Consider the following 27,885-nt stretch of genomic DNA (forward strand, 5'->3'; position numbering starts at 1 on the left):
TTTGTTGTTGCCAGATACAATTTAAAACATTGGGACACAATTAGTGACTCTCCCACATTTACACATCTTGGGCTAGGACGCTTTCTCTGGTTAACTGTTGAATGTCAAATATGTTTCATCTATGTTGCTTATTGGACCTGTTAACATTAGCCCATTAAAATGCAGAAGCATAATTTTTTTTAAATAATTTTATTATTACTATTTAAAGTGGTTTATTAATTAATTCAGTGTCTTAAAAAAAATTGGTACAACCACAATACATTTACCTTCGAAGATTTAAATGTAAATAAATATGCTGTTGCCATTTTTTGTCTGCACCTTATCAAACTCAACCATCAATCTCAGTCTTGGTAAATAAAGGCAACAGATACTATCAGACTCCCCTAGTAACATCTATTTGTATTCATTTTGTCTGATTTCCTTTCCACATGATCTGGTATCATCTTGGTCCTCCAGAGGATGCATGCTAAAAACAGTTGGCACTCTGTGAATGTTTTAATAATGACTCAGCACAGTACAAACAGAGCCTTGGTACAGTATGTAATATGCACTTGCACAGGAAAGTTGATTTTGTAAATGAATCTTTATGTAAACTCACAGCTTGACTGTGTGAGATAGATAGACATTGTGTATTGATCCCTGAGGGAAAATTCAGGAAGATTCAGGTTTACAGTGAGTGGGTTGATAGCTGTGACAGAAAATTGACTTGGACTTACTTAAAAATTACACTTAACATTGATTTTTATTTCTCCTATTGTGTTGTTAATTAGAAATTGTGCATTATGTATGTCTTTAAACTCATTATATTTAGCTAGCTATAGATGTTTTAAAGAGCAGGTCAAATGGTATTTTAAAGTGTCCTAATATTGTGTTGGAGTCCCCTACAACAGGTTTAAATGCATCTAAGGTCAGAAAACATTGTAATTTTCTCAGAATATACATTTAATATTAGAGTCATTTGCCAATGATTTCGAAACGATTCGTTCCAAGCAAGTTCGGAGCAAACCCCTCCCTTCCATAAGCCTACTCTGCTCTGATTGATCAGCTGGCCAAGCCTGCTGTGATTGGCACAGAGAGGAGTCCTTGAGCAAATTAGCGAGCGCTACGATTGGCAAAGCACCTTTACATAAAACAATAATATAGTGCTCCAGTCTGTTCTTATAATAATGTCATAAAATACAAAAACACTTAGGCAAGCGAATCGTGCCCACAGCTATCTTTATGTATCATGCACTTTTTTAATTAATAACTTTGCAGATTGTTTTCATTTAAGGATAGCTACGTTATAAACTGCAAAAGAACCCATATGACCTGCTCTTAAACAACAATGATGATGCATGTAATAGAAATGCATCTGCATATGTCTGATACACGCACATCCATGTAATATAGGAAGGGAATTAAATGCAGACCATGAAAGAGAATGAATAGAAACACAATCAATGGAAAAATATGACTGCAGAGGGTGATTATAAAGCATTAGAAAAATGGAGAGAATGTGGAGTACGGAAATAAAGACAGACAGGAAACGAAAATGTGGGCTTAGAGAGAGATAAAGACAGAATGGAGGAGAGCGGGAGATGGAGAGTGATACAGAGAGTGTTGACCTTGGAGGAGGTCAGAGACAGACACCTGCCTACTCTCTCAGATTGTCACCCAACCCATCGCCTCGCTCCCATCATGCTGCAGGAGGGACTGTGAGGAGGCAGTTGCTAAGGAAACCTGCTGGTTTCCATGGAGATTGTAATGTGTGAAAGACCAGTCAGTGGGACAGACCAGGGGTCTTATCGGAGTCTTGCTGTGTGACTGTGTACTTGTGTTGTGTTATCTGTTGAACTTGCACAATTTCAGTCATTTAAAGCACATATTTGGTTCTTATACAAAGACGTTACAAAGACGTTTGATAGAGCAATGGTTTGCAGAGATTTAAGAAAACCACTCCTCAATGCTCTCCCCCGATGGCCATCACTTAATTAGATTTTAATTAAAAACAAGCCCTTCCTCTAACCATACAATGCTAAAGCTACAACATTAGAAATGCCTTAGGTTTATTTGCATTTAAATATCTGCACACCGTATAAGTACAAACTGCATATGACCTTGCAGTACCAAAACCATGGGATTTTTAGGTGACATTCAAACATTTTCAATACACGTCTTATGTCTGTCTGCAAAAAGCAAGAGTAAACATCTGAATAATACAGGAAAAAGTAAGTTTTAAAGTCACCCAAAAATGAAAATGATGATTTTGTCATCATTTTGAAAAATGTTTCTGTCTGCACAATGAAAGTCAGTGGGGTCCAGTGTTGTTTGGAACCCAATTTTCTTCTTATTCAATTTTTATTTATTTATTTTTGGGTGAACTATCCATTTAATACAATGTATTTGACATGTTATCATGTAATAACATATAGTGTCTGTTGATCATACTAGTTTCTTCTCAGATAGACTGAAATTTTTTTTTTTCTGCATTGTTACCATCTGCTGTGTACTTATCACTCTCTCCTTTTCCCTGTTTATCTATCCCCATCTTTCCCTTTTCTGATCTCTAGTTCAAGAGGATGTTAAACAGGGAACTGTCTCATCTGTCTGAGATGAGCCGCTCGGGGAATCAGGTGTCTGAATACATCTCCACTACCTTCCTAGGTGAGTGCGCACGCTCTGCTCTGTACTTCTATTTTCAGAAGCGCAAAACCTTAGTTTCAACATTGCAGTATGTTTTACTGGTGTACATTTTACTGCTCTGAAACACTCAATGCTTACTGATTTGAAATTAGCTGTCATCTGTTAAACGTTCATGCATTGGTTGTGTCTCAGACAAACAGAATGAGGTGGAGATTCCCTCTCCTACACTCCGGGAGCAAGAAAAACCAATGTCTCACATCAGTGGTGTCAAGAAGCTTACACATAGCTCGAGCCTCACTAGCACAGCCCTGCCCCGCTTCGGGGTCAAAACCGAGCAGGAGGATGCACTGGCCAGGGTACAGGCACAATGCATACATACTGTATCTCAGAACTTTTCCAACACCCAATCCTCCACCATTACTACTAGTTATTGGTATAAAAAAGTCAGTTTGCCAAATGCATTTGATGATTTAATTTACTTTATCTTTACAGGAGCTGAATGACTTAAACAAGTGGGGCCTTAATATCTTCCATGTGACTGAGTACTCCAATAACAGACCTCTAAGTTGCATGATGTTTGCTATCTTCCAGGTGTGTGGTCCCTGGTTTTTGCTATAAATGTTCCTGTTGTTCTGTACTTTTGAAATATATCAGATGCAAAGATGTCTGTGTGGTTTTTGCATGCTCGTTACTAGGGGTGGGTAAAAATATAGATTTTCCGATTATCTCAGTTTGAACATTCACAATATCGATTCTTAAAATCCCCAAATCAATATTTTACTCATTGCCTATTTTCAGTGTGTGGAAATGTGCTTGCACTTCCTGTCCTGCACACACCACTGTGCTCTGCTGAATTAACTCACTCAACTACATAGTTCTTAATTTTTTTTAAACTTATATTTTCGTAATGTTTGAGTATCAGTGTTCCTGCTGAGTTCATGCAGTCTGTTTTGAATGTGATGCAATAAAAAAAATAATTTTTTTAAAATCGTAATAAGTATTAGCAGAGAAATAATTTCCTTAATACTGTATGTAAGCATAACTGATATTACAACTGAAATGTATCCAGCTGAATTGAATAAAATCAAACTGATACTAGAATCAAAATAAGAACTTATGAATCTGAATCTAACCGAATCAGGAAATCTGTATTGATACCCAGCAATACTAGTTACAACAGCAAACCTTATATTGATTCATGATAGTTTGTTTTACTTCCACTATTTATGTTCTGTCTACGAACTGCAATGCGTTACAGGAAAGGGATCTATTAAAGACATTTCGGATCCCAGTGGACACATTTATCACCTATGTGATGACACTGGAAGACCACTATCATGCCAACGTGGCCTATCATAACAGCCTGCATGCCGCTGATGTCACACAGTCAACACATGTGCTGCTCTCCACACCGGCACTGGACGTGAGTATATGCCAGCATGGGACAGCCAGTGCCCATTCAAAAGCAAAAAGCTTCATAATCTGAAATCAGATTTGAAAGTCAGCACTGACACTTCACATAATGACCATCATACTACGGCGTCTTCCCACCAGGCCGTTTTCACTGATCTTGAAATCCTGGCTGCATTGTTCGCTGCTGCCATTCATGATGTAGACCACCCTGGAGTTTCCAACCAGTTCCTCATCAACACCAGTAAGTACATTGTAAAAATAATGATGATGGCATCTGAGAACTGGTTAACAGCAGTACAAAATCATAGGCCTCAACAATAAGAATGTATTCTGCTTTTTTCAACGTATTTTTATATATTCTAGAAATAATATTAAGTAATATGATAATAATACTAAATACATTTGCATTACAAATACATTTTTAATGCAAAAATTACTGATGATGCTTCCAAGACTATCACAAATTTCATCAGAAATTTGTTAGTCTGTTAGTCAGCTAGATAATTATAGGGGTGGGGGAAAAATCAATTCACATACGAATTGTGATTCTATCTTCTGGCGATTCACATCGATTCAAAATTTTCAAAAATCGATTTTCTAAAGTGTTACATTTCTTTAACTTTGCTGTACTGTCAAAAGTTATTGACACGTTAGTGTTATTAATCACAGTAAGCTGCAAAAGGACACACAGCTGAAGTGCGAGCACAAATGCTGCCTCTCAGAGGCATGCAATCCTGAATTCGGTTCTCTTTCACAGCTTATTGCGCTTAAATGGTCAAATACACACATAATTATGTCAAAATGCAAATTGTATGGAGTATTCACATAAACACAGTCTATTATGTCATATGTGAATGTGAACAGTTTGGAGCAAATCAGATGTAACACTATATTAGATCTGTGCATTTATTCTTAAAGTGTAAGCAGCCTAATAAACTGTTGTCATCTGTTACATTAATGTTAATTTAAAATAAATAAATAAAAACAGAAAATAATTTACTGCTTTTGACTAAATCACTTTTGTATCTTTATTATGAATCAATTTATATGCAATTCATACAGGGACGACTATACAGTGTTTTATTTTTACATTTGATTATTCAATTTTCGTGTTTTTATTTATGTTAAATAAACCTAGGTTACTGTACCTGAAAAACTTAAAGTTTAATTTGTATATTTTTTCTATTATATTTGTACTATTGTTTATTTATTTTTTATTTCATTTAACAGATTTATATTTGCAAAAGTTTTTATTTTCGTATTAAGGAATTTTATTTATGTACTAAATACTTTATTACAGATGACTTCTAGTTATGTGTGTAATGATTGCAGTCAGCTTAAATGGCGTTTGTTTTAAAATACTGGGTTGACTAAAATAGGAAGAAAAAAACAATAAATTTCAAGGTTTACATTTAATTCAGTGAGCTTTTTTCTTCAAGACCTATTAAACTATTAAAAAAATAATAATAAACTCTGTACTGCAGTCAAATAGGAAAAGTGACACAAAACAGTCAACTAAAATCAAATCTATGCATAAATCAAATCAAAATTTGATTCAAAATCGGAATTGATTTTGAATCAAATAATGACTTCACGAATCAATTTGAATTGAGGTAAGATTCCCACCCCTAGATAATTATATTGGTAATTAGGTTTGCCATGGTATGCAATAAAATGGGTTATGAGGGAAGATCTATATTGTAAATTCTATATTGTTTAAAGGTGAAAATATTAGTTTTACTTGACAAAAAAAGTTCCTATATCAATATCCTAATTAATAAAATAGCCTTAAACAACGTGTAGTTGCCAGTACGTCAAGCTTTCAGTCTTGCCGCCTCTCAAGTGTATAGGTACTTTTTACACACGAGAAGCGCGTTCAACGTGTTTGCCATGCAGTTGCTATGGTAACAAACCGTAAACATGCTTGTTATTGTGAATGAAAATATACTGCATCTGAGGCTATCTTTAAATATTGGGAATAAAATGGGCAAAATCAGCAACAGCGTCCTCACTTGTTTCTGTAAAGGCCCCAAGAAGACCCTGAAATCTACTAATAGCCTGGCCTGCTCTTTTTCACAGACTCAGAACTGGCATTAATGTACAACGATGAATCTGTACTGGAGAACCACCACCTGGCTGTAGGTTTCAAGCTTCTGCATGAGGAGAACTGTGACATCTTTCAGAACCTCACCAAACGGCAACGGCAGAGTCTGCGCAAGCTGGTCATTGACATGGTTAGACCCTTACTGCACTGCACTGAACCTCAGTGCCTTTTTTTGTATTCCTGAGGGTCTACATTTTTATTTCCGGTGTAAATGGAAATAAACACACTTTTATTTCCTTGTCTTCTCAGGTTCTGGCAACAGACATGTCAAAGCATATGAGCTTGCTGGCAGATTTAAAGACAATGGTCGAGACCAAGAAAGTGACAAGTTCAGGTGTGCTGATGCTGGACCATTATAATGACCGAATACAGGTGTGTGCCTTTATTGAGCGGCAAACCAGTTTAAAACTATGATGAGAGTCTGTAAGCGCAGACTAGAATAAAAGACAGACAACATTTTTCACAAGTGTGTATGTGTGTGTGCAGGTCCTGAGGAACATGGTGCACTGTGCTGACCTTAGTAACCCAACCAAGCCCCTGGCAGTGTACAGGCAGTGGACTGAGCGTATTATGGAGGAGTTCTTCCGGCAGGGCGATAAAGAGCGAGAGCGTGGGATGGAAATCAGCCCCATGTGTGACAAACACACTGCGTCCGTGGAAAAGAGTCAGGTACACATATAAACACCCACTCAAACACATTCTCAACCTTCTCTGACATGAGCTGCTCCTAAATGGTCTCTCTATATGTCGGGTTTCCTTATTCAGGTGGGATTTATTGATTATATTGTGCATCCCCTGTGGGAGACCTGGGGGGACTTGGTCCACCCTGATGCTCAGGAAATTTTGGACACCCTTGAGGACAACCGGGACTGGTACCAAAGCACTATTCCCCAGAGCCCATCGCCACCGCCTGACGGCCCAGATAATGAGCTTGAATCCTGCATGAACAAATTCCAGTTTGAGCTCACCCTGGAGGGAGAAACAGGACAGGACGGTGCTCCCAGTCATAACCACATAGACAGCCATGGTCATGAGGCAAAGAAAGAAGATGAGGAGGCGGATGAAGCTGAGGAGGATGAGATAGAAGAAAAAATGGAGGACGGGGAGGATGTGACAGAGGTAGTGGTTGAGAGGTCGGGACGGAGGCGACTGCAGGTTCAGTCAGTAGTCGAGGAGGAAGACGAGAGACAGTCTGATGAGAGCCCCGTGGAGGAGACGGAGGAGGAGGAGAAGTCATCCTCTCCCACCGATGACACATAATACTTGAGATTCAAGGAACAGCTGTCTGGCCCAGGGGGCTAAGTAGGGTCCATCCCTCAAAAACTGTCCCTATTCCATTCACATAGGACTTTTCTGTTTCTGATAGCTAGACCATGAACAGAATAAGTCTTGTGTACCAATCCAATAAGACATTTTATTTTATTTTTCAAAAAGAGAACAAAATAATATTGATATCAGAGAAGTATTTAACACAGCAACTGTAGATTTCGAGTGCAAGCTGGAGTCCATCCAGCAGCAGCGAGGGTGAGGTTTGATGGAGAAACAGAATCACGGTGGGGTTTGTAAAAGGCCATTACGTCAGTGTAGCACTCTGGAATTTCTACACATACGCATACACACATTCACAGACGTCCATGAATTTTAACCTAAAATAACGATACCACACAGTACATGCAAACACACGGCTGTGTGTCTGTGTATGTGTTCAGGGGGCTTGGATCTGAAAGGAATCTCTTTGGGAAAAAGCCATCATAAAAAGGAGCATCAGTGTCAATAATCAGTATTTAAAGCATTCGAACAGGGACTTAAATCCTCAGAATTCACATGCTGAGTGAAATCTGAGAGACTTTTACCTATTTCTGTCATAGAGAGAACACAGTTGCATCTGCCAGGAGAAAATAAGATAACACTTGTTGCCCAGAAGATTGTGGAGGGATGAGTATGTTGGAAATGATTTGCTAGTGGGTCCCACCCCCTCTTACCCTTTACCCAGGAGTGCTACCAGTGCAAGATGGCCGTGTGCCTTTCTGAACCACCAGCTTCAACTCTGGAGCTGTTGTGAAGCAATGCATCGTGGGACAGGAGTGTCTGCTTTTGTCTTCATTTTTGATTGTCTCTTTCTATTTTTAAGCAATCTATCTCCATCGAATATGGTTTGTGCCGGCATGGAGCATTCACATTGCCTTTGTGATAATTCCTGCTCTCATCTGTCAGTCTTCCTCGGTCGCTTTCAAGCCAACCGAGCATTTAGGGCCTAGATTAGATTTATCACCGTCACTGCTCACGGACTAGCCTCACTTTCCATGTGAATAATTAATGATAGTCACTTTCTGAGGATAAGCCATGTGACATATGTTTTGCCTTCTTTTTGTTTTGTTTTGTTTTGTTTTGTTTTGTTATATCCATTCCTGCCAAATTTGTAAAAGCAACAGTCTCCTCAATTGCAGCACACATTCACACAGACTCTCTCACCTTCACCCACTCATGCTGGTAATACATTCTCTACACCACAACACACTGCATTATGTTTTGCCAAAGGAATGATAAGTTGGAAAAGCCTTGATCGGTGGCTAGAAGAGAGGATGGTGAGAGAAGATGAGGCATATCTCAAAGAGAAAGACGTTGATGGTTAGATAGTTGGAAAGACAGATAAAACAAGTCACATGCAGCCATATTGAGTTTGATGCTTTTTTGCCTTAATGTCAACTACAGGGTAGTCATATTGTGGAATAATAAGATGTTGGCATTACATCCCAGATTGATTAGTTGTACATGTCTATATGCCTTGCTAAATGTCTGTGAATACACAATAGCTCCATCTGGAGGTGTAGGGTATTTTTTCTGCATGGCAAAGTGACTATAATGGAGTACAGACAGAGAAAGCAGGTCATACCATTAAACTAAACTGTTCCTCTAACGTATTTCATGTCCAGCATCTTTTAGTGGTGTCTATTTGACTTTTCACCAATGTTTAAAGGGAGAACGAGAGAGATAGAAAGTAAGAATGAGAGTGAGTTCTCAGGTTGATGTTAGATTTGCAATATTGCCTCTCTCAGATTGATTGATTGATTGATTGATTGATTTTTAGTTCAGTTGAATGAACCAATTGTTGCTATATTTTGGGACAGCGTTTGTGAGCATCCCTCTTGAAATACGATGGCAAGCTAGTTTCTGCTGGTCAGTAGCTTAGCTTTACACAAGCCCGTGCCTGTCAGAGCAGTAACTTGAGGTCATTCCAGTACGTATGTGATAACTGTATTTGTCTGTGACAGGATTAGAGGATGTCATGGTATAAGTTTTCATTTGGAGGACCACTGGATGAAAGCCTGAGGTTACACGATCGGTTTGTGCGAACTGATGACATTCCCATATACATTTGCCTGTCTTACCTTAAAATTGCTTTGTTGTGTGGCTTTTTGTTAATGTTGTGAGCACTACGCTAACAAATAATATTTGCCATTTTAACACGACACTGTAGCAATTGTTTCTTATTAAGAAATTATTCAAATTAATTCCTTGCTGCCATTCTTTTTGGATGTCAAAAGGAAAAGCAAGTGTTTTCTTTGAACAGTTTGTGTACAGTTTTTATTTTTGTATCATTCTGGTTTGATGGTTTGAAAATAATAATAAAAAACTACTATCTAATATAAATAGTAGACAAATCACTGCTTGTTTTGTATATACTGTAATGTTGAATTGTAAATTTGAGATCTCTCCGAATCAATCACTGTCACAATGAATCACTTTTAGCTGTAATGAACTGTAGTTGAATTGTGGAATTTCATAAGCACCTTCCCCTGTCTTTCTCCTGTCATCTCCCTGCCATTCATTTGAGGGATTTTAGTCAACCTCTCACCACCTTTAAATGTGAATATTTGAATTGTATTGGAAAACAGACTAATCATCCGTTATTTCTAAAACTTGTCTTTACCAGCACTTTATTTTTTCTGTAGGAAGTTGTTGTGAGATGGCTGATATCAGGGGGAATGTTATAGAGTGTTGTATAGCATGGCACAGGGTAAGCACGTTAAATGGCTCGGTCCAAATGTCGTCTCTTTGGTCCTCAATGCCATTTTCTGCTAAAGCACTGAACAACATCAGCTACTCTGTGTCAATAATCTGGACTGTAATGGCTTTTAATAGGGTTTTAAATACTTCTGTGAGGTTAATGACCAAGAAACAGTCAGAAAGATGACGTGGCTTCATCAGAGAACAGTTTTTCTTTGTACTTTGAAGAACAATGTACTTTTACATGCCTCATGAGACTCTCCAATGAAATTTTTCTCTGGGCTTTAAATAATATGTTACTTGTTCACACGTTATGGTAATAATATAAATGAAAAAGAAAACACAGGAAAATGATTGTAATATTTGTACATTATATTGCTGTAATGTGTATAATGTGTCCAAGTTATTTTATATTATATTATTTTTATGAAAGGTTTTCCTCCGAGAGAACTAAGTTGTCATTTTGTGAATAAAATGCATTTAATAAGCAAACAGCTATATATATATATATAAAAACAAATATATAAATATATACCAGTATATTTTTTTCTTTCACTGTTCAGTACTGTAAAGTGTGTTGAAAATACAAATAAAGGACGATTTTTCTAATAATTGCAATATCTGTATTTTCCTTTTTTCCTCCATGCGCTGTCTCGTAACTGCTACATGTAATCAGGCTGATTTCTGTGTATGATCATTACACACCTCATGACAGCAAACACTGAAAATATTCATCATCTGCTTAGAGAATTAAGTGGTATTTAGCAAAATGGTAGAGTTGAGGCTATTTTGCTCAACGGGGACACTTTACTGACCCCTACAGACTGACTTTATTTACATTTTGTGAATAAAATGCATTTAATAAGCAAACAGCTATATATATATATATAAAAACAAATATATAAATATATACCAGTATATTTTTTTCTTTCACTGTTCAGTACTGTAAAGTGTGTTGAAAATACAAATAAAGGACGATTTTTCTAATAATTGCAATATCTGTATTTTCCTTTTTTCCTCCATGTGCCGTCTCGTAACTGCTACATGTAATCAGGCTGATTTCTGTGTATGATCATTACACACCTCATGACAGCAAACACTGAAAATATTCATCATCTGCTTAGAGAATGAAGTGGTATTTAGCAAAATGGTAGAGTTGAGGCTATTTTGCTCAACGGTGACACTTTACTGACCCCTACAGACTGACTTTATTTAGACACAAACGGCTCTGTAAAACACAATTGTTGAATTTAACATTTTTAGTAGCTTAATCATTTATACACTCTGAACCTGTCCTGTATAGGACCTGTGATATTTTTTTTATTTTAAATACAAAAAAATCTATATAATTAAGAATAGAATATTCTCACTGTCATCTCACTATTTGAAAAGATTAGAGAGAATATAAAAATGTCTTTAAATTAGAGAAAGGGGGCAGAGTTGGACACCTTTACTAGAACTTGCATTTCCCTATATGTTTAGCATTGTAAGGTGCTCTTTACAAGAATAAGATGAACATATTTTTTTAATGTTTTGGTAATGCTTTGTTTTAATATGTGCTTATTACATTTGTTACATATGTTAGTAATAAAAGCAAATTATGCATAATTGCAAGCAACTAAGCAACCAAACCCTAACCCTTGTATAAGGGATTGATCATGTATAGAATAACATCCAGTATTTTCTCTCTCTCACCTGCATGTAACTTCCTGTTCCATCCTCATGACCTCCTCTTTTCTTCTTTTGACCTGGCTGCATTAAAGTAAATATTCAGTAGTCAATTATTCACAGTGTTGTGGAGTAACTAGTTACATGTAACGGAATTACGCCATTTAATTACAAAATAAATGTAACTTTAATATGTTACAGTTACTGAGAAAAAAATGTGTAATTAAATTACAATTACTTATGAAAATGTTAAGGGTTACATCTGAATATTTTCACACACATACAGATTTGATTGATTTCTTTCCCAGATTACATTGACTGCTCTGAAATACGAGACATCAATGTTTCAGGAGTTTAGGACACAGAATAGGACACATGCTTATTTGATAACTGTTTTATTTCCTATTTGGGTTTATGCATAGCCTACTTTATTTTTTTTATTTTTTTTAGATTAACTGTTTTTTTTTTTGCATTGTTAGATGCCAGTGTTTCCTGTCATAGCTATGCAAAGATTTTATTTCAAAAACATTATCATAGCTATTAAACTATATCTTGTTATGATTTTAAATCAGTATTTAACCTCAGAATGAGCTCAAAGTAAAAAGAGGTGCTAAAGTCTGATTTTGAGGTGGCTGTGCTTTCAAATTTAATTATTATAATCTTAATTCAAGTGATGAAGGATTTTGAAAGTCTGACAGTTATCAGTGTTGAGTACTACTGTAAGGTTAACCCTACCTGCTTTAAATGTTTCAAAATGATTAACAGTTGAAAACATTCATTAAAAATTTAGAAAAGTAATCAAAAAGCAATCAATTACATTACTTACCCAACACTGATTATTCATCATGTGCTGCTTAAACCATTCATAATGCTGTTTGTTACAAAGCTTCTTTTCGATAGCTATCATCTGTATCAAATTTCAAACCATGCAAAGCTGTTCACGGCACTTTAGACAAAGATACAGTGAAGCTTTGTTTAAAGGTTTTGTAATAGCTGGAGTTTGTTATAATCATTTGGAAATCCAGTTAATAGTGTTATAATCATACGGCCACAGCCAATTTGTCAAAGTTTACTGGCTACTTACCTAAAGTCCTGAAACTTTAGGTAAAAAAAAGTCGTCAGATGTAAATTACCAAAAACATTATAAATTTAAATCCTTACAAACATTTTTGAACAACTTTTTGTGCAGTTTATAACAAGTTTAGCAGAGCGCGAATAAGTTACAACAAACTTCTCTTGCAGAAAAACCGCGCGCCCGCCTTTCACGCGTCACTTGAACACAAATTGTTTTAATCACAGGCTTTTACTTGTAATAATAAAATATGTTTACAATTATATATGCGTAATAGGATATAATCCTGTCACAATGTTTGAAGGAGCTGAGTCAGTATTTAAATGCTGGTGGGACGCTTTTGCTTAAATATACGGTAACTGGTTTATTATTAATCATATTATTGATTTTGTGCAAGAGGTAAAAAAAAAAAATCACATCCGTTTTTTTAATGACTGCATTACCCACAATGCCGCATTCCTCCACTTGAATCCACCAATCATATGAAAACGCCGCTCATCTTGGTGACGTAACACACGGTGCAAGAACGCTCTACGGAAGTAAGTAATGAGTTTCTGTTTTACAAAGGTTTTTTTTTTTTTTAGATTTCTTTGACTAATTATACAATCGCACATTTAATTTACGCGATGTTTATTGAAACATAATACTTGCTATCGTGATACTGTATTGTTTATCATTTCAGAACGGTAAGTATTTCAGAATGTTCGTTTGGCCGTGTGTGCGGAAGCCATTTCAGATTGAATTAACTAGGATGCGAATAAGACATTTTATAGACGGATTTATCTGCGACCATCATTTGGCTGAAGAAAAATATTAATCAGTTTAGCCTTTTGTAAACCTTTGGTATGAGATGTATATTTATGAATGGATTAGATATACTGTGATGTTCAGTTGAACAATGCATTGTGCGTTCATTTTGTTCCAAGGTCACGCGCCTCTAGTGGGAGTTTGCATTTTGTTCCTACATTTCCTGAGGCATCATGACCTGCGTGCACCTGCTGTTGACTTTGGTCTTTGCTGTCAGCTTGGGGACACCTGTAGAAATTCAACGGCCCCGAGGAGTGCCACTGACAAGTATACAAGTCATATAATTTATTGTATATTCTGTATACTCTTATACTGGTTTAACTCTTATTTTGTCTAAATAAATAAAGAGAAACAGTTTTATGTGGAGAACAAGCCTTTCACCTGTCTCGATGGATCCCGGACTATTTCTTTTGACCGAGTGAATGATGACTACTGTGACTGCAAAGATGGTTCAGATGAGCCAGGTACTTACAGCACTCATTTCTTTTAAATTTAGTTTATAATTTAAGATGGATTAGCTTTAATTGAAAGCTTTTCACCTCTGATTTATGTTCAAAGTCATTTAGCAGTGAAATGTTTTCCTGAAAAGTCTAGTTTGTACATTTAAAGTGTTAGTTCACCCAAAAATTGTGATAATTTACTCATCCTCATGTTGTTCCAAACCGTAAGACATTTGTTGATCTTCAAAACCCAAAAGAAAAACACTAAAAATTAAATCTGAGCGATTTTTGTATTCTTCCTTTGAAAATTCATGCGACCAAAACTTTCAGGTTTCAAACAGTTCATAAATACATTGTAGAAGTAATCCATTGGTTTAATACAAGTCTTCTGAAGAGACATGATCAATAAGCAGATTTAATTTAGTTTTTACTTTTATTCACATATAAACATTGATCAACACGTGGATATAAATAGCACATCAAATACGGTAAACGGAAGTTTTGGCATGCTTGCGTGACGCTCATGAACAGAACTGTATTTGTGCAGTTAAAAATGTGCTAAAAACATAACAAATAAAGGCTAATATCTGTATATGTTAAGATAAATAAATAAATCTTTAACATGTGTAAAGTATATGTGGATAAAGTTTGCAAAGGGATAAGCTACAGGGTTCTCCAAAAAATGAAAATTCAATCCCTTATGACTTGCATGGAACACAAAGGAAGATATCTAACAGAATACAAAAGCTACTCTTTTTCATTCAATAAAAGTGAATGGAGACTATGGCTGTTTCTGTTCCGCATTCACTTTCATTGTGTTGAACAAAACAGCTTGGACATTCTGCTAAATATTTTGTGTTCAATGAGAGATTGAGTACAACAAATCTCAGAATTGTAATATTTTGTGTAAGCTATCTTTCTTAAGTCCATGACAGGTAGAAAGCGGTGATACGGTACAGTTTGATGGTATCATGGAGATGGTGTGCATAACAGTTGTTTATGTCTGTCCTCAGGCACTGCTGCTTGTCCGAATGGCAGCTTCCATTGCACCAATGCTGGTTACAGGCCCATGTTTATCCCATCCTCCCGTATTAATGATGGCATCTGTGGTAAGATGACTCTGCATTTGGACATTTCGCCACAGCAGTGTTCTGTGAATGGAATGGCATTTCATTTGAAATCTTTCCTCTCCACAGATTGCTGCGATACTACGGATGAGTACAACAGTGGAGCCAAATGTGAAAATACCTGCAAGTGAGTTCTGATCCAAAGTAATTGCTTTCCAGAGAGAAGCACATTAAGAGACGTTCACACGGGACGCATTCTTGTGCTCCATTGCATACATGTGCACCAGACAGATGTCTTTGGCAATTGTGCCGCATCTCAATGTTGTGCCAAGATTCCCTGTTAAAAAAAAAAAGTGAAATGCTTGATAGCAGCAGATCAATGTCAGTTTTAATCATCTTGACTGTGTAAACTATCAATCTATGGAAGTCTATAAAATATTAAATAACACACCTTCTAGCTGTTTAAATGTGAAAATGCATGTTTTTCAACAGTAGGTTTTTTGTATAAATAAATGCAAAAAACATTTGTTTTTATGACAACATAGAACTGAGAGAAAATTTAACCATTTGTTTTGTTCCATTGTTTTAATTTCCGTTTTTACTTATGATGCAATGGCTATAAACACATTGAAGTGTATGAGATTTGTTTGGTTCTCAGGGAACTAGGACGTAAAGAGAGGGAAGTTCTGCAGAAGATGGCTGAGATCACCAAAGAGGGCTTTCTCCTGAAACAGCACCTCATTGAGGAAGCCAAGAAAGGACAACAAGAAAAACAGGTAAGATTTGCTTTGTATGAACCCACTCATCAGGGATGTCAGAATGCTTTGGTTTCATATTTTATACCCGGTTATACAGTATGTTTCTGTTTGTTCAGCTGCTAGTGTTGCAGAAATCTTAGCGAATGTCAGTTTTCAAGCATGATGAAATGCTGCCATCATATTTGCTTTGCTTTTGTTGACTCTCACATGCAACAGAAATCATCTAGTTCTGGCATTGAATAATTGCTTGGATACGCTGCAGTTTTAAAAAGCCATATTTTGTCAGTGAGTTTTGGTAAGTGTAAAATGCTGTGTCTCTTCTGTAGAGTAAAGTGACTGATATGCAGGGAAATAAGAAACAGCTCGATGAGAAAGTTGAAGTGCTGAGGACAGTGAAAGAGACAGCAGAGCAGCCTGAGAAGGAAGCTAAAGAGCGCCATCTCAAGGCCTGGGAAGGTGAGTGCAGCTGTTTATATTCAGAGTCAAAGCAAGGTTATATCTCTTTAAGCCATATACATATATATCGGCAAAATCATTTACACATTAATTATATGAAAATTGACTTGAGGTGTTTAGTTTGCAGGCTGGCTCATTTCATCAGTGATTTGGCATTTATATAGATCTAATCTGTTTTTTAACTTCATTACAGAGCAAAAGGCAGCTATTCGTTTGGAGAAGGACAAAGCCAAAATGGCAGAAGCCTTTTTGGAGCTGGATGACAATGCAGATGGCTTGTAAGTGCCAATGAGTATGTTTTTTTTTTTTTTTCCCCTCTCTCTCTCTCTGTCTCTGGAAGTCAAGTTAAGTCACCTTTATTTGTATAGCGCTTTATACAACACAGATTGTGTCAAAGCAGCTTTACAGTATTAAACCGGGAAACAGTGTGTCGGTAATGCAGGAGGACAATATTAAACCGTACATTTTTCTGTTAAAATCAGTTCATCTTTGATTCAGTGATGTCATCGTCCAGCTCAGTTCAGTTCTCTTCGAATAGTGTTTGTGCTATCAAGTTGACAATATTGCCAGAAATTAAGTGTCCCCAACGAAGCAAGCTACAGGAACAGTGGCAAGGAACCAAAAATATTTTAAAAATATTTTAAAAAAATATTTAGCAAGTGGCAAGGAACCAAAACTCCATCAGTGACAGAAATGGAGAAAAAACCTTGGGAGAAACCAGGCTCAGTCGGGGGGGCCAGTTCTCCTCTGGGCAGATGAAACCAGCATGGTGTGGTTTAATTCCAGGCTGCAACACGAGTTAGATTGTGCAGAGGACTCCTCTGGTTCTCTTGGTCTTGTCCTGATGGCCGTCTAGTTGATGACGTCTTCACAGGGGATCTGTCTCTAGGGTTCATCTGTAGAGGTCGTCTCTAGGTGCTGATCCCCCATCTGGACTGGATACGGACTGGATCTGGTGGCTACGGTGACCTCAGAATAAGAATGAAACCGACTAATATTAGCGTAGATGCCATTCTTCTTGTGATGTAATGAGTACATCAGGGTTATGGGTGTATAAGTGTTCCCGGTTCCAGTTGACCTAATGAATGCAGCCTAACAGTCCTTTAATGGATCTGAATTATTGAAAAGTGATTTGTGTTTTATGTATATGCCAGGTTAAACAGATGGGTCTTTCATCTAGATTTAAACTGACAGAGTGTGTTTGCCTCCCAAACAACACCAAGAAGACTTCCAGAGTTTGGGCGCTAAATAGGAAAAGGATCTGCCGCCCGCAGTTGATTTTGATATTCTAGGTATTATCAAATGGCCAGAGTTTTGAGATCGCAGTGGACTTATAGGACTATAATGCGATATGAGCTCACTCAAGTACTGAGGAGCTAAACCATTCAGGGCTTCATAAGTAATTAGCAAGATTTTAAAATGTATTAGATGTTCAATAGGGAGCCAGTGCAGAGTTGACAGAACCGGGCTAATATGGTCATACTTCCTGGTTCTAGTAAGAACTCTAGCTGCTGCATTTTGGACCAGCTGGAGTTTGTTTATTAAAGGAACACTCCACTATTTTTGAAAATAGGCTCATTTTCCAACTCCTCTAGAGTTAAACAGTTGAGATTTACCGTTTTCTAATCCATTCAGGCGATCTCCGGGTCTGACTAAGACCGACGGAAAATGAAAAGTTGCGATTTTGTAGGCCGATATGGCTAGGAACTATACTCTCATTCCTTAACGTTTCTACATATTGCATTGAGAGCATAGGTTGTAATTTAGATATGTTTTTAAGATTGAAAAAAGCATTTTTTTTTCAAATGCTTGAAACGTGGCTTTCAAAGGAAAGATTGCTATCAAATAGCACACCCAGATTCCTAACTGATGACGAAGAATTGACAGAGCAGCCATCAAGGGACGACAGTCTTATATGCATATTACAGTGTCTGACATCGTACTTGCAAGGTCACACATCACACAAGTCGAACATCATTAGTTCCAACGGGAATAACAATCTTACTGAATTTAAGCTGAGCATTAGCCAGCACTTTTAAATTTGCCAAGATGTCAGGCGCTCTGGGTCCCTGTAAACATTGGACTATGGTGGCAGGTGTCTCTATTTTCACATTCCGTACAATAGAATCGCCAATAACTAGAGCACTTTCATCAGGTTTCTCAGTGGGTGCGTCACTGAGTGGGAAGAACCTGTTTACATTTTTAATCGGAACGGAAGAGCGGTGTTTTGTCCCGCGACTATGCCGCCTCACAGTCACCCAGTCGCCCTTCTGCGGGGGCTCTGTAACTGGAACCAAACAATGTACGGGACTCGCTAAGCTAGTCACATCCAAAGCCATATATAAGGCCCTCACATTCTTACTATCCTCAATTAAAGTTTGGATGCGTGTCTCTAGTTCTGAAATCTTCTCTCTCAGCCTAACTATTTCCTGCATTTATCACATGTGAATCCCTCGCTGCTGACAGAGAAATCTACACTATACATGTGGCAAGCAGTGCAGGTGCCAATAACAGGAGAAGAAGCCATGACTCACCGTGATTGTTGAATGATTCCAACTTACCACAGTTGTTTGATGAACTTGTTGTGCGTATAGAGCAGCGGTGGCGAACTCCAGTCCTGGAGAGCCGCAGCCCTGCAGAGTACAGCTCCAACCCTAATTAAAACTCACCTGCCTGTAGCTTTCTAGTAACCCTTCAGACCTTGATTAGCTTGTTCAGGTGTGTTTGATTAGGGTTGAAACAAAACTCTGCAGGGCTGCGGCTCTCCAGGACCGACGTTCTCCACCCCTGGTATAGAGAATGAATATGAACTGGCTTGTTGTCTCTGTGTGTCAGTGTGTCGGTCTCTGAGCTTCAGTCCCATGCTGAATTGGACGCAGATGCTGATGGCACACTTACGGAAACTGAGGCCCAGGTATTTTTGAATTTAATCATATCTCAATCAAAATGTGCCACCCATCCAAATGCAGTGAGTGAATGAATTGCCACTAATTTAGCTGTCTGCTTTGTGATTTATTCAGGGACTGATGGGAGGAGCTGAGCAGGTGGACACGTCAACATTTGAGAGTGTTTGGCCCAACATTAAAGACAAGTACCACTCAGAGGTCAGTAGAGAAGAAGCAGACATGTCATGTTTAGTGTCTTCTGAAGTTCCTTTTGGTCAAAAGGTTTTTTTTTTGGAAAAAACTGTTGTAAAACTTTGTGTCCTATTAATTTTCTTTAAAGCAATCAATATGCAAATAAATTAATAACTATTAGATAAACTATAATAAAATTAACAATGAAAATGAAAACATTGAGTATGACAAGTAGCCAGTTAACTAAATTTTGTTATTGATATTGTGACGAGTGGGGCAATTAAAAACCACTGTTTTCTATATCAATATATTTTTAAAATTGAATTCATTCCTGTGATGGCAAAGCTGAATTCTCATTTATCAGCATTTATTTGAAATATAAATCTTTTGTAACAATGTAAGAGTCTAGTAGTGTAAGTAGTTGTATTAGTTTTCTACTTTTAATTGTCTTTTAACTTGTATTACATTTTTATGTTTATTTGAGGTTTATTGCTTCACAATAAAATCACCCAAACTTTGGTGAAAATAACAAATCTGTGTATTTAATAATTTTTTTAAAATTCCACTATCCTTGAACACAAAATGGCCCATTAACATGCATTTTTCGGGGGAAGTCGTGGCCTAATGGTTAGAGAGTCGGACTCGTAACCCAAAGGTTGCGGGTTCGAGTCTCGTACCGGCAGGGATTGTAGGTGGGGGGAGTGAATGTACAGCGCTCTCTCCCACCTTCAATACCACGACTGAGGTGCCCTTGAGCAAGGCACCGAACCCCCAACTGCTTCCCGGGCGCCACAGCAAAAAATGGCTGCGAAACCCATTGCTCCGGGTGTGTGTTCACTGCTGTGTGTGTGCACTTTGGATGGGATAAATGCAGAGCACTAATTCCGAGTATGGGTCACCATACTTGGCCATATGTCACGTCACTTTCATTTTGAATGTGTTCTCTCTTAGTCCCAGCCTGAGGAACCTGCCCCAGTGGAAACGCCTCCAGATGAAGTGAAGGAACCAGTTGTAGACAATGACTCTGAGCCGTACCCAGAAGACGACATCTCTGAGGAAGAGGACGAGGAGGATGAGGATGATTATCATGAAGACGATGATAAGGTGAGTGTATATCACACAGAAAACCTGAACCACAGTGTTAACTTCAGTGATGTTTAGATCCTCAGTGACATTTTGACACTTCTCCGCTTGACATTTAAAGTCCTTAACCTTTAACTCATGTCCTAAGGCACAATGTTAAAGGTCTTACAACAAAGTGTGCTATAACTCATGTTCACCGTACTGTGCAGGTGTAAAAAATTATGTCTTTATGTGAGTGTGGTTGTGTGCAGGCGCCGCCCACTATTAAGACTCCAGAGAAGAATCATGAAGACGAGGAAGCCATGCCATCTTATGATGCAGACACCCAGGCCCTCATTGATGGTTGGTTCAACTGCCTTCAGAGGCTTTTTATCGATACGTTACAGAGAAATACAGTTGTACTTCATCCGTTTCATCTAGTTTCATCTCTGTTTCCTTATGCTAACCGACCGTTCTCTGGTTCACAGCTGCTCAGAAGGCCAGAGATGACTTTGAGGAGGCTGAGAAAGCTCTTCGGGAGATGGATGATCAAATCAGGTTTGTTCAATGCTACTGTCTTCCAGAAAACGGCCAAAAGAAGTTGAGTTTGAAATCGAGTGGGAGTGTAGTGAACTGGTTTGCACCTGAAATTCTCATTGGTCCATGTATGCCTACATCAGAGTGTGATGTGTTTGTTCAGCTCATGGTTGCATCACTTTTGCAAACCCTTCCGTTCTTGCATCCTTGAATTCTTGCATCTGCAGTGTTCTCTGACGCTGGTGTGTGGGGACCCTGCTGCTGAGCACTGTGTTGAGTTTTCCTTTGATTGTGTTGCAGAAATATTGAAAAAGAGCTGTCCTTTGATTTCGGCCCTGATGCTGAGTTCACTTACCTGTACAGCCAGTGCTACGAACTTACCACTGGCGAGTAAGTGAAACCAGCGTTTGTTGTTTTGGAAAGATATTTTTGTGCTGTGATTTATTTCTATGTTCTGTTTGCATTTAGGTACATCTACAGGCTCTGTCCTTTCAACCGGGTTTCACAGAAACCTAAGTATGGTGGCTCAGAGACCAACCTTGGGTAAGAGGCATTGTGGACAAAAAAAAAACTTCTTGAACCAGACCAAGGTGGTTTAGTTTTAGAGGTTTTTGAGCACTTTCCAATTGGAGTATAAAAGAAATTCATACTTTTATTCTGTAAGGCTGCATTAAATTGATCAAAAGCAACAGTAAAGAATTTTATAAAGATTTCGTGCTGTTCTTTAGAACTTTCTATTGATCAAAGAATCCCGAAAAAAGGTCACGATTTTCATAAATTATTCCAAAAATTATTGAGCCGCAAATCAACATATTACAATGATTTCTGAAGGATCATGTGACACTGAAGACTAGAGTAATGGCTACTAAAAATTAAGCTTGGCTATCACAGAAATAAATTACATTTTAAAATATATTAAAATGGAAAACATTTATTTTAAATTTTAATATTATTTCACAATATTAATGTTTTTGTTTTGATCAAATAAATGCAGCCTTTGTGAGAATAAGAGACTTCTTTCAAAAAACATGAATCAAACCTTTGAATGGTAGTATAAATACTTTATTGATTATTGGCCGATTTCAACAATATTATTTTTTTTTACTGATATTGATTGATAATGGATATTTAAGTGTTCATGGTTTTTTTCGCTGCTGTTCACTACTCATTTAAAGTTAATCTTTTAAACACTGATCATTTAATAATACTTCTGAATATGATCTTTAGAAAATCTCAAAATTAATATCCTTTTGTCATTCTGTCCATTATAATGTTGTTCTGCCTCAATGTCTTAATTCACTTCTAGCATTTATTGATTTAACTTTTTTTTTAGTGTTTTATTTTGTTATTGACAGTCTTTAATGAGAGATGCTCGTGTTTCCAGGACATGGGGAAGTTGGTCAGGGCCTGAAAATAATAAGTACTTGTTGATGAAATACGATCACGGCACTGGGTGCTGGCAAGGTCCAAACAGATCAACTACAGTAAGTACCAGCTCTTTCATTACTTCCACTGTGCCATTCACGCTGGGAGCTTTCTGCTAAGGGTATCTTTGTGTGGTAGGTGAAACTGACTTGTGGGAAGGAGACTGTGGTGACCTCGACATCGGAGCCGAGTCGCTGTGAATACCTAATCGAGTTCACCACTCCTGCAGTGTGCCAAGAGCCAGCCAACACTGACCTCTCACCACATGACCACGAGGAGCTCTAGACTCCACGCTCTGGTTTTTGATGCATGGTGTGCCACAAAATAAATGCAAACTTTATTTTAGATGTTTAAAGCACTCTTAATAGAAAATAAACAAGGCTTAATTAATAAATTATCATAGGGTCTAAAATGTTTTGACATATTTTTCACACTTTGAATTTAATGAGGTCTGGGTTTTGCCATAGTGATGAAAGTTTACTGCCTGTTTTGTTAATAGATTCAGTTAGCCTTTATTTAGGTGCAACTTACAACAAACTACAGTGGTTTAATACTGCAGACAGTTCTGTATATAATGTTGATCTAATATTGATTTGTTCCACCAATGAATGCACCAATGATCAACAACATTCGCATTCTGTTTAATATCAAATTTGGAAAACCTTTAGCTGTCTTGAACAAGTGTGCATGTCTTGGGTGTTATATACAAAAGATCTGGAGTTCTTAAAAGTCAGATTACGATTAGCCCAGCTTGCAAATTTCCTGAAATCTGCTTTTTCATTCATACTGATGCACACTGCATTATCATCAATTTATGACCCCAAAGTGCAGTTCATTGTGTATTATGTTCTTCAAAACGCATTAAATGTTTGTGTGTGTGGTTACAAATCAATATTAACCTTTTTCTCCCCCCTCTGTCTCCTGGTCTGTAGGTTGTTGCTCTGTGGGAACATTAACTTCATTACCTGTTCAGGCTGTTTAAGAACCTCTTCCATTAGTTTTGGATCAGCTAAATGAGGCTGGACGATGGGAGAGCATTAAGTTTGGTAAACTGGTGTTTTTTTGTTATTGTTTTTACTGGGGTTAAATCTGATCTCTTTACATTCCATGGATAATGTTGAAATAAATACAACTTCAAAAAAATTGTTGCGTCTCAAATTTTACACTATATGCTATGCACTGTGTATTCTACTGTCTAGTATATGAACACATCAGAGTTGGCCCTTTCTGTTTGGCTACATAACACAGTCAAGCCATATCACCCTGTAGCCCAAGACTGGTTGCCCACTGAAGCCAAGCAGGGTTGAGATAGGAGACCCCCTGGGAAAACTAGGTTGCTGCTGGAAGAAGTGTTAGTGAGACCAGCAGGGGTTGCTCACCCTGTGGTCTGTGTGGGTCCTAATGCCTCAGTATAGTGACGGGGACACTATACTGTCAACAAGCACCGTCCTTCGGGTGAGATGTTAAACTGAGGTCCTGACTCTCTGTGGTCACTAAAAATCCCATGGCACTTCTCGCAAAGAGTAGTGGTGTAACCCCGGTGTCCTGGCCAAATTCCCTCCACTGGCCCTTGTCAATCATGGCATTCTAATAATCCCTATCCATTGAATTGGCTCTATCACACTTCTCCACCTGTAGCTGGTGTGTGGTGAGCACACTGGCACCGTTGTCCTGTGGCTGCCGTCGCCTCATCCAGGTGGATGCTGCACACTGGTGGTGGTTGAGGAGAGACCCCCTCATGATGATTGTAAAGCGCTTTGGTTGTACAGCAATACACAATAAAGCGCCAATAAATCCCCCATTCATTCATGCATAAGAAAAACTGAAAGTTAAGCACTGTTGAAATAAATGAATCTATTTAAAAAATATTTTTGTGGCTTGTTTAAAAAAAAAGACCTCAGTTGTGTCCCAAATGATGCACTATTTGATATCAGTGCTGGGTAGTAACTACAAGTAATCTGGATTATGTAATCAGGTTACAAAAATGAAGTACTTGTAATTAGATTATATTACAAATATTCGTAATCAGACTAGAGTTATGCTTATACAGTTATTACATAATATTCACACAATAGCAATCATTCATAATTTTTTTTATTCTCGGTAAATCTTCATTTTCATCTTTTATATTTTCCTCTCTAAAATAGCCTACTGCTTAAATGCATTCAGAAAGTCTTCCAGTTTTAATACAGGAATTCTCAAAGTTTTTTGGTCAGCTGAACCTCTTTCACCTAATATATTTATTTGAAGTACCTACTGACATTTTAAATCAATAACACATTGCTTAAAAACAAATAAATTTTTAAATCTTTTTTAGTAAGTGTTTTATTTTACAATGATTTATTTTAATTTGAGATTTTTTTTATGGTTTAATTAATTACTAGCTTTTGATTAAACTCGTGAACCCCAGTTTGGGAAACCTTGACATAATGTAATTTTTAATGCATTTCGTGTTAATAATAACAATGAATGGAACAAATGAAATTTTCTTTCTTTTTATATCAGTTATGGTACAAAATTATCATTTAAATCAATGTGATGGACGAGTTAGGTAAAACGTAATCAAAAGTAGTCTGGTTATACCTAAATGTGTAATGTTACTAACTCCTAGTTTTTGTCATGCAATTTGGAATCAGTAATGGACTACAATTTATAAGTAATCTACCCAGCTCTATTCAGTATGCACTTATATACTATTTACTCTACTGTGTAGTGTATGAATTCTAATAGCCTCTTCCCCTCAGCTGTGTAATGTAAGGATGACTGCAACAGTTAATTAAGTGCATCATCTGGTTATTTGAAGTGCACTTTTTCATTTTGGAGTGTTCAGTGAACACACTGCTGACACTATTCATAATACAAAACGGCTTAGAGTAGTGCATAATTACACTTCTTTACTGTAGGAATATCAAGCTGTTTCTTAACTGACCATGATCACATTGGATGAAGAAATTTCATTTTATCCTGAATGAATGCATGTGATGTTTGTCTACAAAACCCCTCAATCCCCCTCCCAAAAAAAAAAAAAGGCAGGCACAAAGAAAACACTGAGATTCATATCTTTTATTTTTTTTTCTGGCATGTAAAGTACAAATAATTAAACAATTCCATGAAAAATCCTCAAGCGTCTTCAGCTGAAATCCCAGTAATAAATATCCTAAACTAAACTGAAAGGTTTATTATTTTTTCCCCCTTTGTTATGTGTTTGTCTTTGTTTGTTCGTGTTTGGAAGTATGAGATTTTTTATTCGTGACACACAGACACTGAGATCAGGAGTTCTGCTTTTGATCTTTTGTTTTTTATTATTGTTGTTCGTTTGTTTTATTCTGTTATTGTTCTGTTATTCCTGGAAAACGGTTTCAGAAGAACGTTGCTAAGTAACTCTGTGTCCCTCCTAAATTAATTGACACAAAATACAACTGGTTGAGAAACAGAGTGACCACTGACCCCTTTATCCAGCTCAGTGCCTCGCCTGGCCCGTCTCCCCCGCTGCACTTTCTTCGCCCACGTCTGCTAAACGTTGCGCTCTAGCCCTCCCACTGACTGTTTTATTTTCTAGACCACTCTCTCAGTTGGTTTCATGGCTGTATGGCAGTGGGTGAGAGGTTTTTGGCGAGGGACGCTGAGCCTAAGGCCTAGCTGCGGGTCCAGACCGTAGACCGGACCGCGCCTCGACCTGCCCTCCCTGCCCCAGGCCTCGCCCCGGGCCCTGACTCGCTATGGGGTTCTGAACGTGGCTGGAAAAACAAGACTGTGATTAGATTAAATAATCAAAAGGTTTTCATTTAACAAGACAAACAAAACACAGGCATTAAAGGCATAACATCTAGCACACAGCATGTATGTTTATACACTTCAATTGGTTTAATATAGCAGTGCATTCTTTGCCTATGAATAACTTTTCCAAATTGTAATTCTAAAGCAGTTTTTTTTGTTGTTTTTGTTTTTTTATTTTAATTTTTTTATCTATTTGTTCCCTTTAAAGAAAAACAAAAAGGTGTAACCACATTTTGGCAAAATGAAAAGTATTTAAACTTGCAAATATAATGAAATAAACCATAAATATACACAAAACATACTTTCATACGAGGCAATAATAATAATCATAATAAATAGTTTTTAAGTTAACAATAAGTTAAAACTACAAGCTTAAAGTCGCCCAAATAATACAAGTTCATTGGCGCTATATTGATTTTTTTTTTTTCAGTTTAAATTATTTATGTTGCAACAAAAGCTACCACAGACTTTTACAAACACAATTAAACACATTTTGATTGAAAAGAAATAATTCTAACTAATTCTAAAACCTGCATACACTGTAAGAACAGCAACTAATTATAAATAATGGAAACAAATATAAGAAATCGTACCCAATAAAAGGAACCAAAACAAAATATTCGACCCACGTGTGTCCTCTATGGCAACATCAACAACACAAATACGCTAAGTTAACGTGTGATTCTGATATGTAAAGTAAATCAATAAATTACAGGAAAAACGATATTCTGAAATCAACATGGGCTAAAACCGATGAAATTTGAGACAGTATTCCATTCACGGTCTTTTAGAATTGCTCTTTTCGCTACCATAGATGGCTGTTTGTTTTAGCTTGCATGGTCAGAGCACTGATAAGGGGGCGGAGGAAGGGATAATGGACATTTTTAGAGACCAGAGCTCTTGGTGCTTGTTTGATTCTCCTAATGAATCTGTTAGTTAACACTTTTTTTCATTTTTGTTGTTGTTCATTACATTTGATCCTTTCACTATTCTGCAAACCATTTCAGTGTGAGGTTTAATTTCTTTTTTAAAAAATATATATATCTTTTGTTCTCAGTCAATATAAAAACGAAGCACATTGCACTTACTGATCCATAGGAAAGTTTTTTTTTTTTTGTCTTTTTTTTTAATGATTATTATTGTAGTTGCTCAAGCGGTGCAGTAGCCTATGTTTGTTTCCTGCCATTGTCATTGGCTCTCTGAGGGGATGGGGGCGTGGTGTAGCTAAAGAGTTCGTTGGGACACTCAGCCAGAGGGATGATGCTAAAACCTCCCTATGGTCACCAGGTGCACTACAGGGTTGCCCTGGTCACTGTATCTCCATCGCTCATTTTAGAGAGTGGACCAATCTTTACGTCTAGGATGTTTGTCCCCTCTAGGGCACACCACCGATGAGTGACAGGATAAGTTGCGTGTAGCGAAAGAAAAATGTGTTGCGATGTTAATGTGGCGTAAGCTGAGAGGGGTTAGTTCAAGGTGTATCACAGTTTTGATACAATGGGAATGCTGTTGAAGGCTTAGAGACACTTTGATATGTGTTGTGTGTATATGTGTGTGCGGTCACACACTTTTTCCCCCTTCATCAGTGA

At 37.4% G+C, this 27,885-nt stretch overlaps 2 protein-coding genes across 2 annotated transcripts in view; both read left to right on the forward strand.

The window, feature by feature from the left end:
- Window positions 1-9,555, forward strand: part of LOC107754019 (cAMP-specific 3',5'-cyclic phosphodiesterase 4C) — a 47,022-nt gene extending 37,467 nt beyond the window's left edge. Inside the window, 9 exon segments of the mRNA XM_074560227.1 lie at window positions 2,553-2,646; window positions 2,818-2,981; window positions 3,118-3,216; window positions 3,884-4,048; window positions 4,180-4,279; window positions 6,118-6,272; window positions 6,392-6,514; window positions 6,629-6,811; window positions 6,908-9,555. Coding sequence (XP_074416328.1) covers window positions 2,553-2,646; window positions 2,818-2,981; window positions 3,118-3,216; window positions 3,884-4,048; window positions 4,180-4,279; window positions 6,118-6,272; window positions 6,392-6,514; window positions 6,629-6,811; window positions 6,908-7,402 — 1,578 coding nt within the window. The 3' untranslated portion in view covers window positions 7,403-9,555.
- Window positions 9,556-13,354: 3,799 nt separating this feature from the next.
- LOC107754018 (glucosidase 2 subunit beta-like) lies at window positions 13,355-23,662 on the forward strand. The gene is made up of 18 exons (XM_016570318.1): window positions 13,355-13,429; window positions 13,817-13,964; window positions 14,045-14,161; window positions 15,151-15,246; window positions 15,334-15,391; window positions 15,863-15,980; window positions 16,289-16,418; window positions 16,612-16,696; window positions 19,254-19,332; window positions 19,439-19,522; window positions 20,447-20,599; window positions 20,830-20,920; window positions 21,046-21,115; window positions 21,395-21,484; window positions 21,563-21,637; window positions 22,479-22,578; window positions 22,658-22,831; window positions 23,452-23,662. Exons 2-17 carry the CDS (start codon window positions 13,871-13,873, stop codon window positions 22,802-22,804), a joined length of 1,587 nt encoding a protein of 528 aa, XP_016425804.1. The 5' UTR covers window positions 13,355-13,429; window positions 13,817-13,870; the 3' UTR covers window positions 22,805-22,831; window positions 23,452-23,662.
- The last annotated feature ends 4,223 nt before the right edge of the window (window positions 23,663-27,885 follow it).

Source organism: Sinocyclocheilus rhinocerous, unplaced genomic scaffold (assembly GCF_001515625.1).
Source record: "Sinocyclocheilus rhinocerous isolate Xijiao unplaced genomic scaffold, SAMN03320098_v1.1 scaffold292, whole genome shotgun sequence".
Taxonomy (NCBI): Eukaryota; Metazoa; Chordata; class Actinopteri; order Cypriniformes; family Cyprinidae; genus Sinocyclocheilus; species Sinocyclocheilus rhinocerous.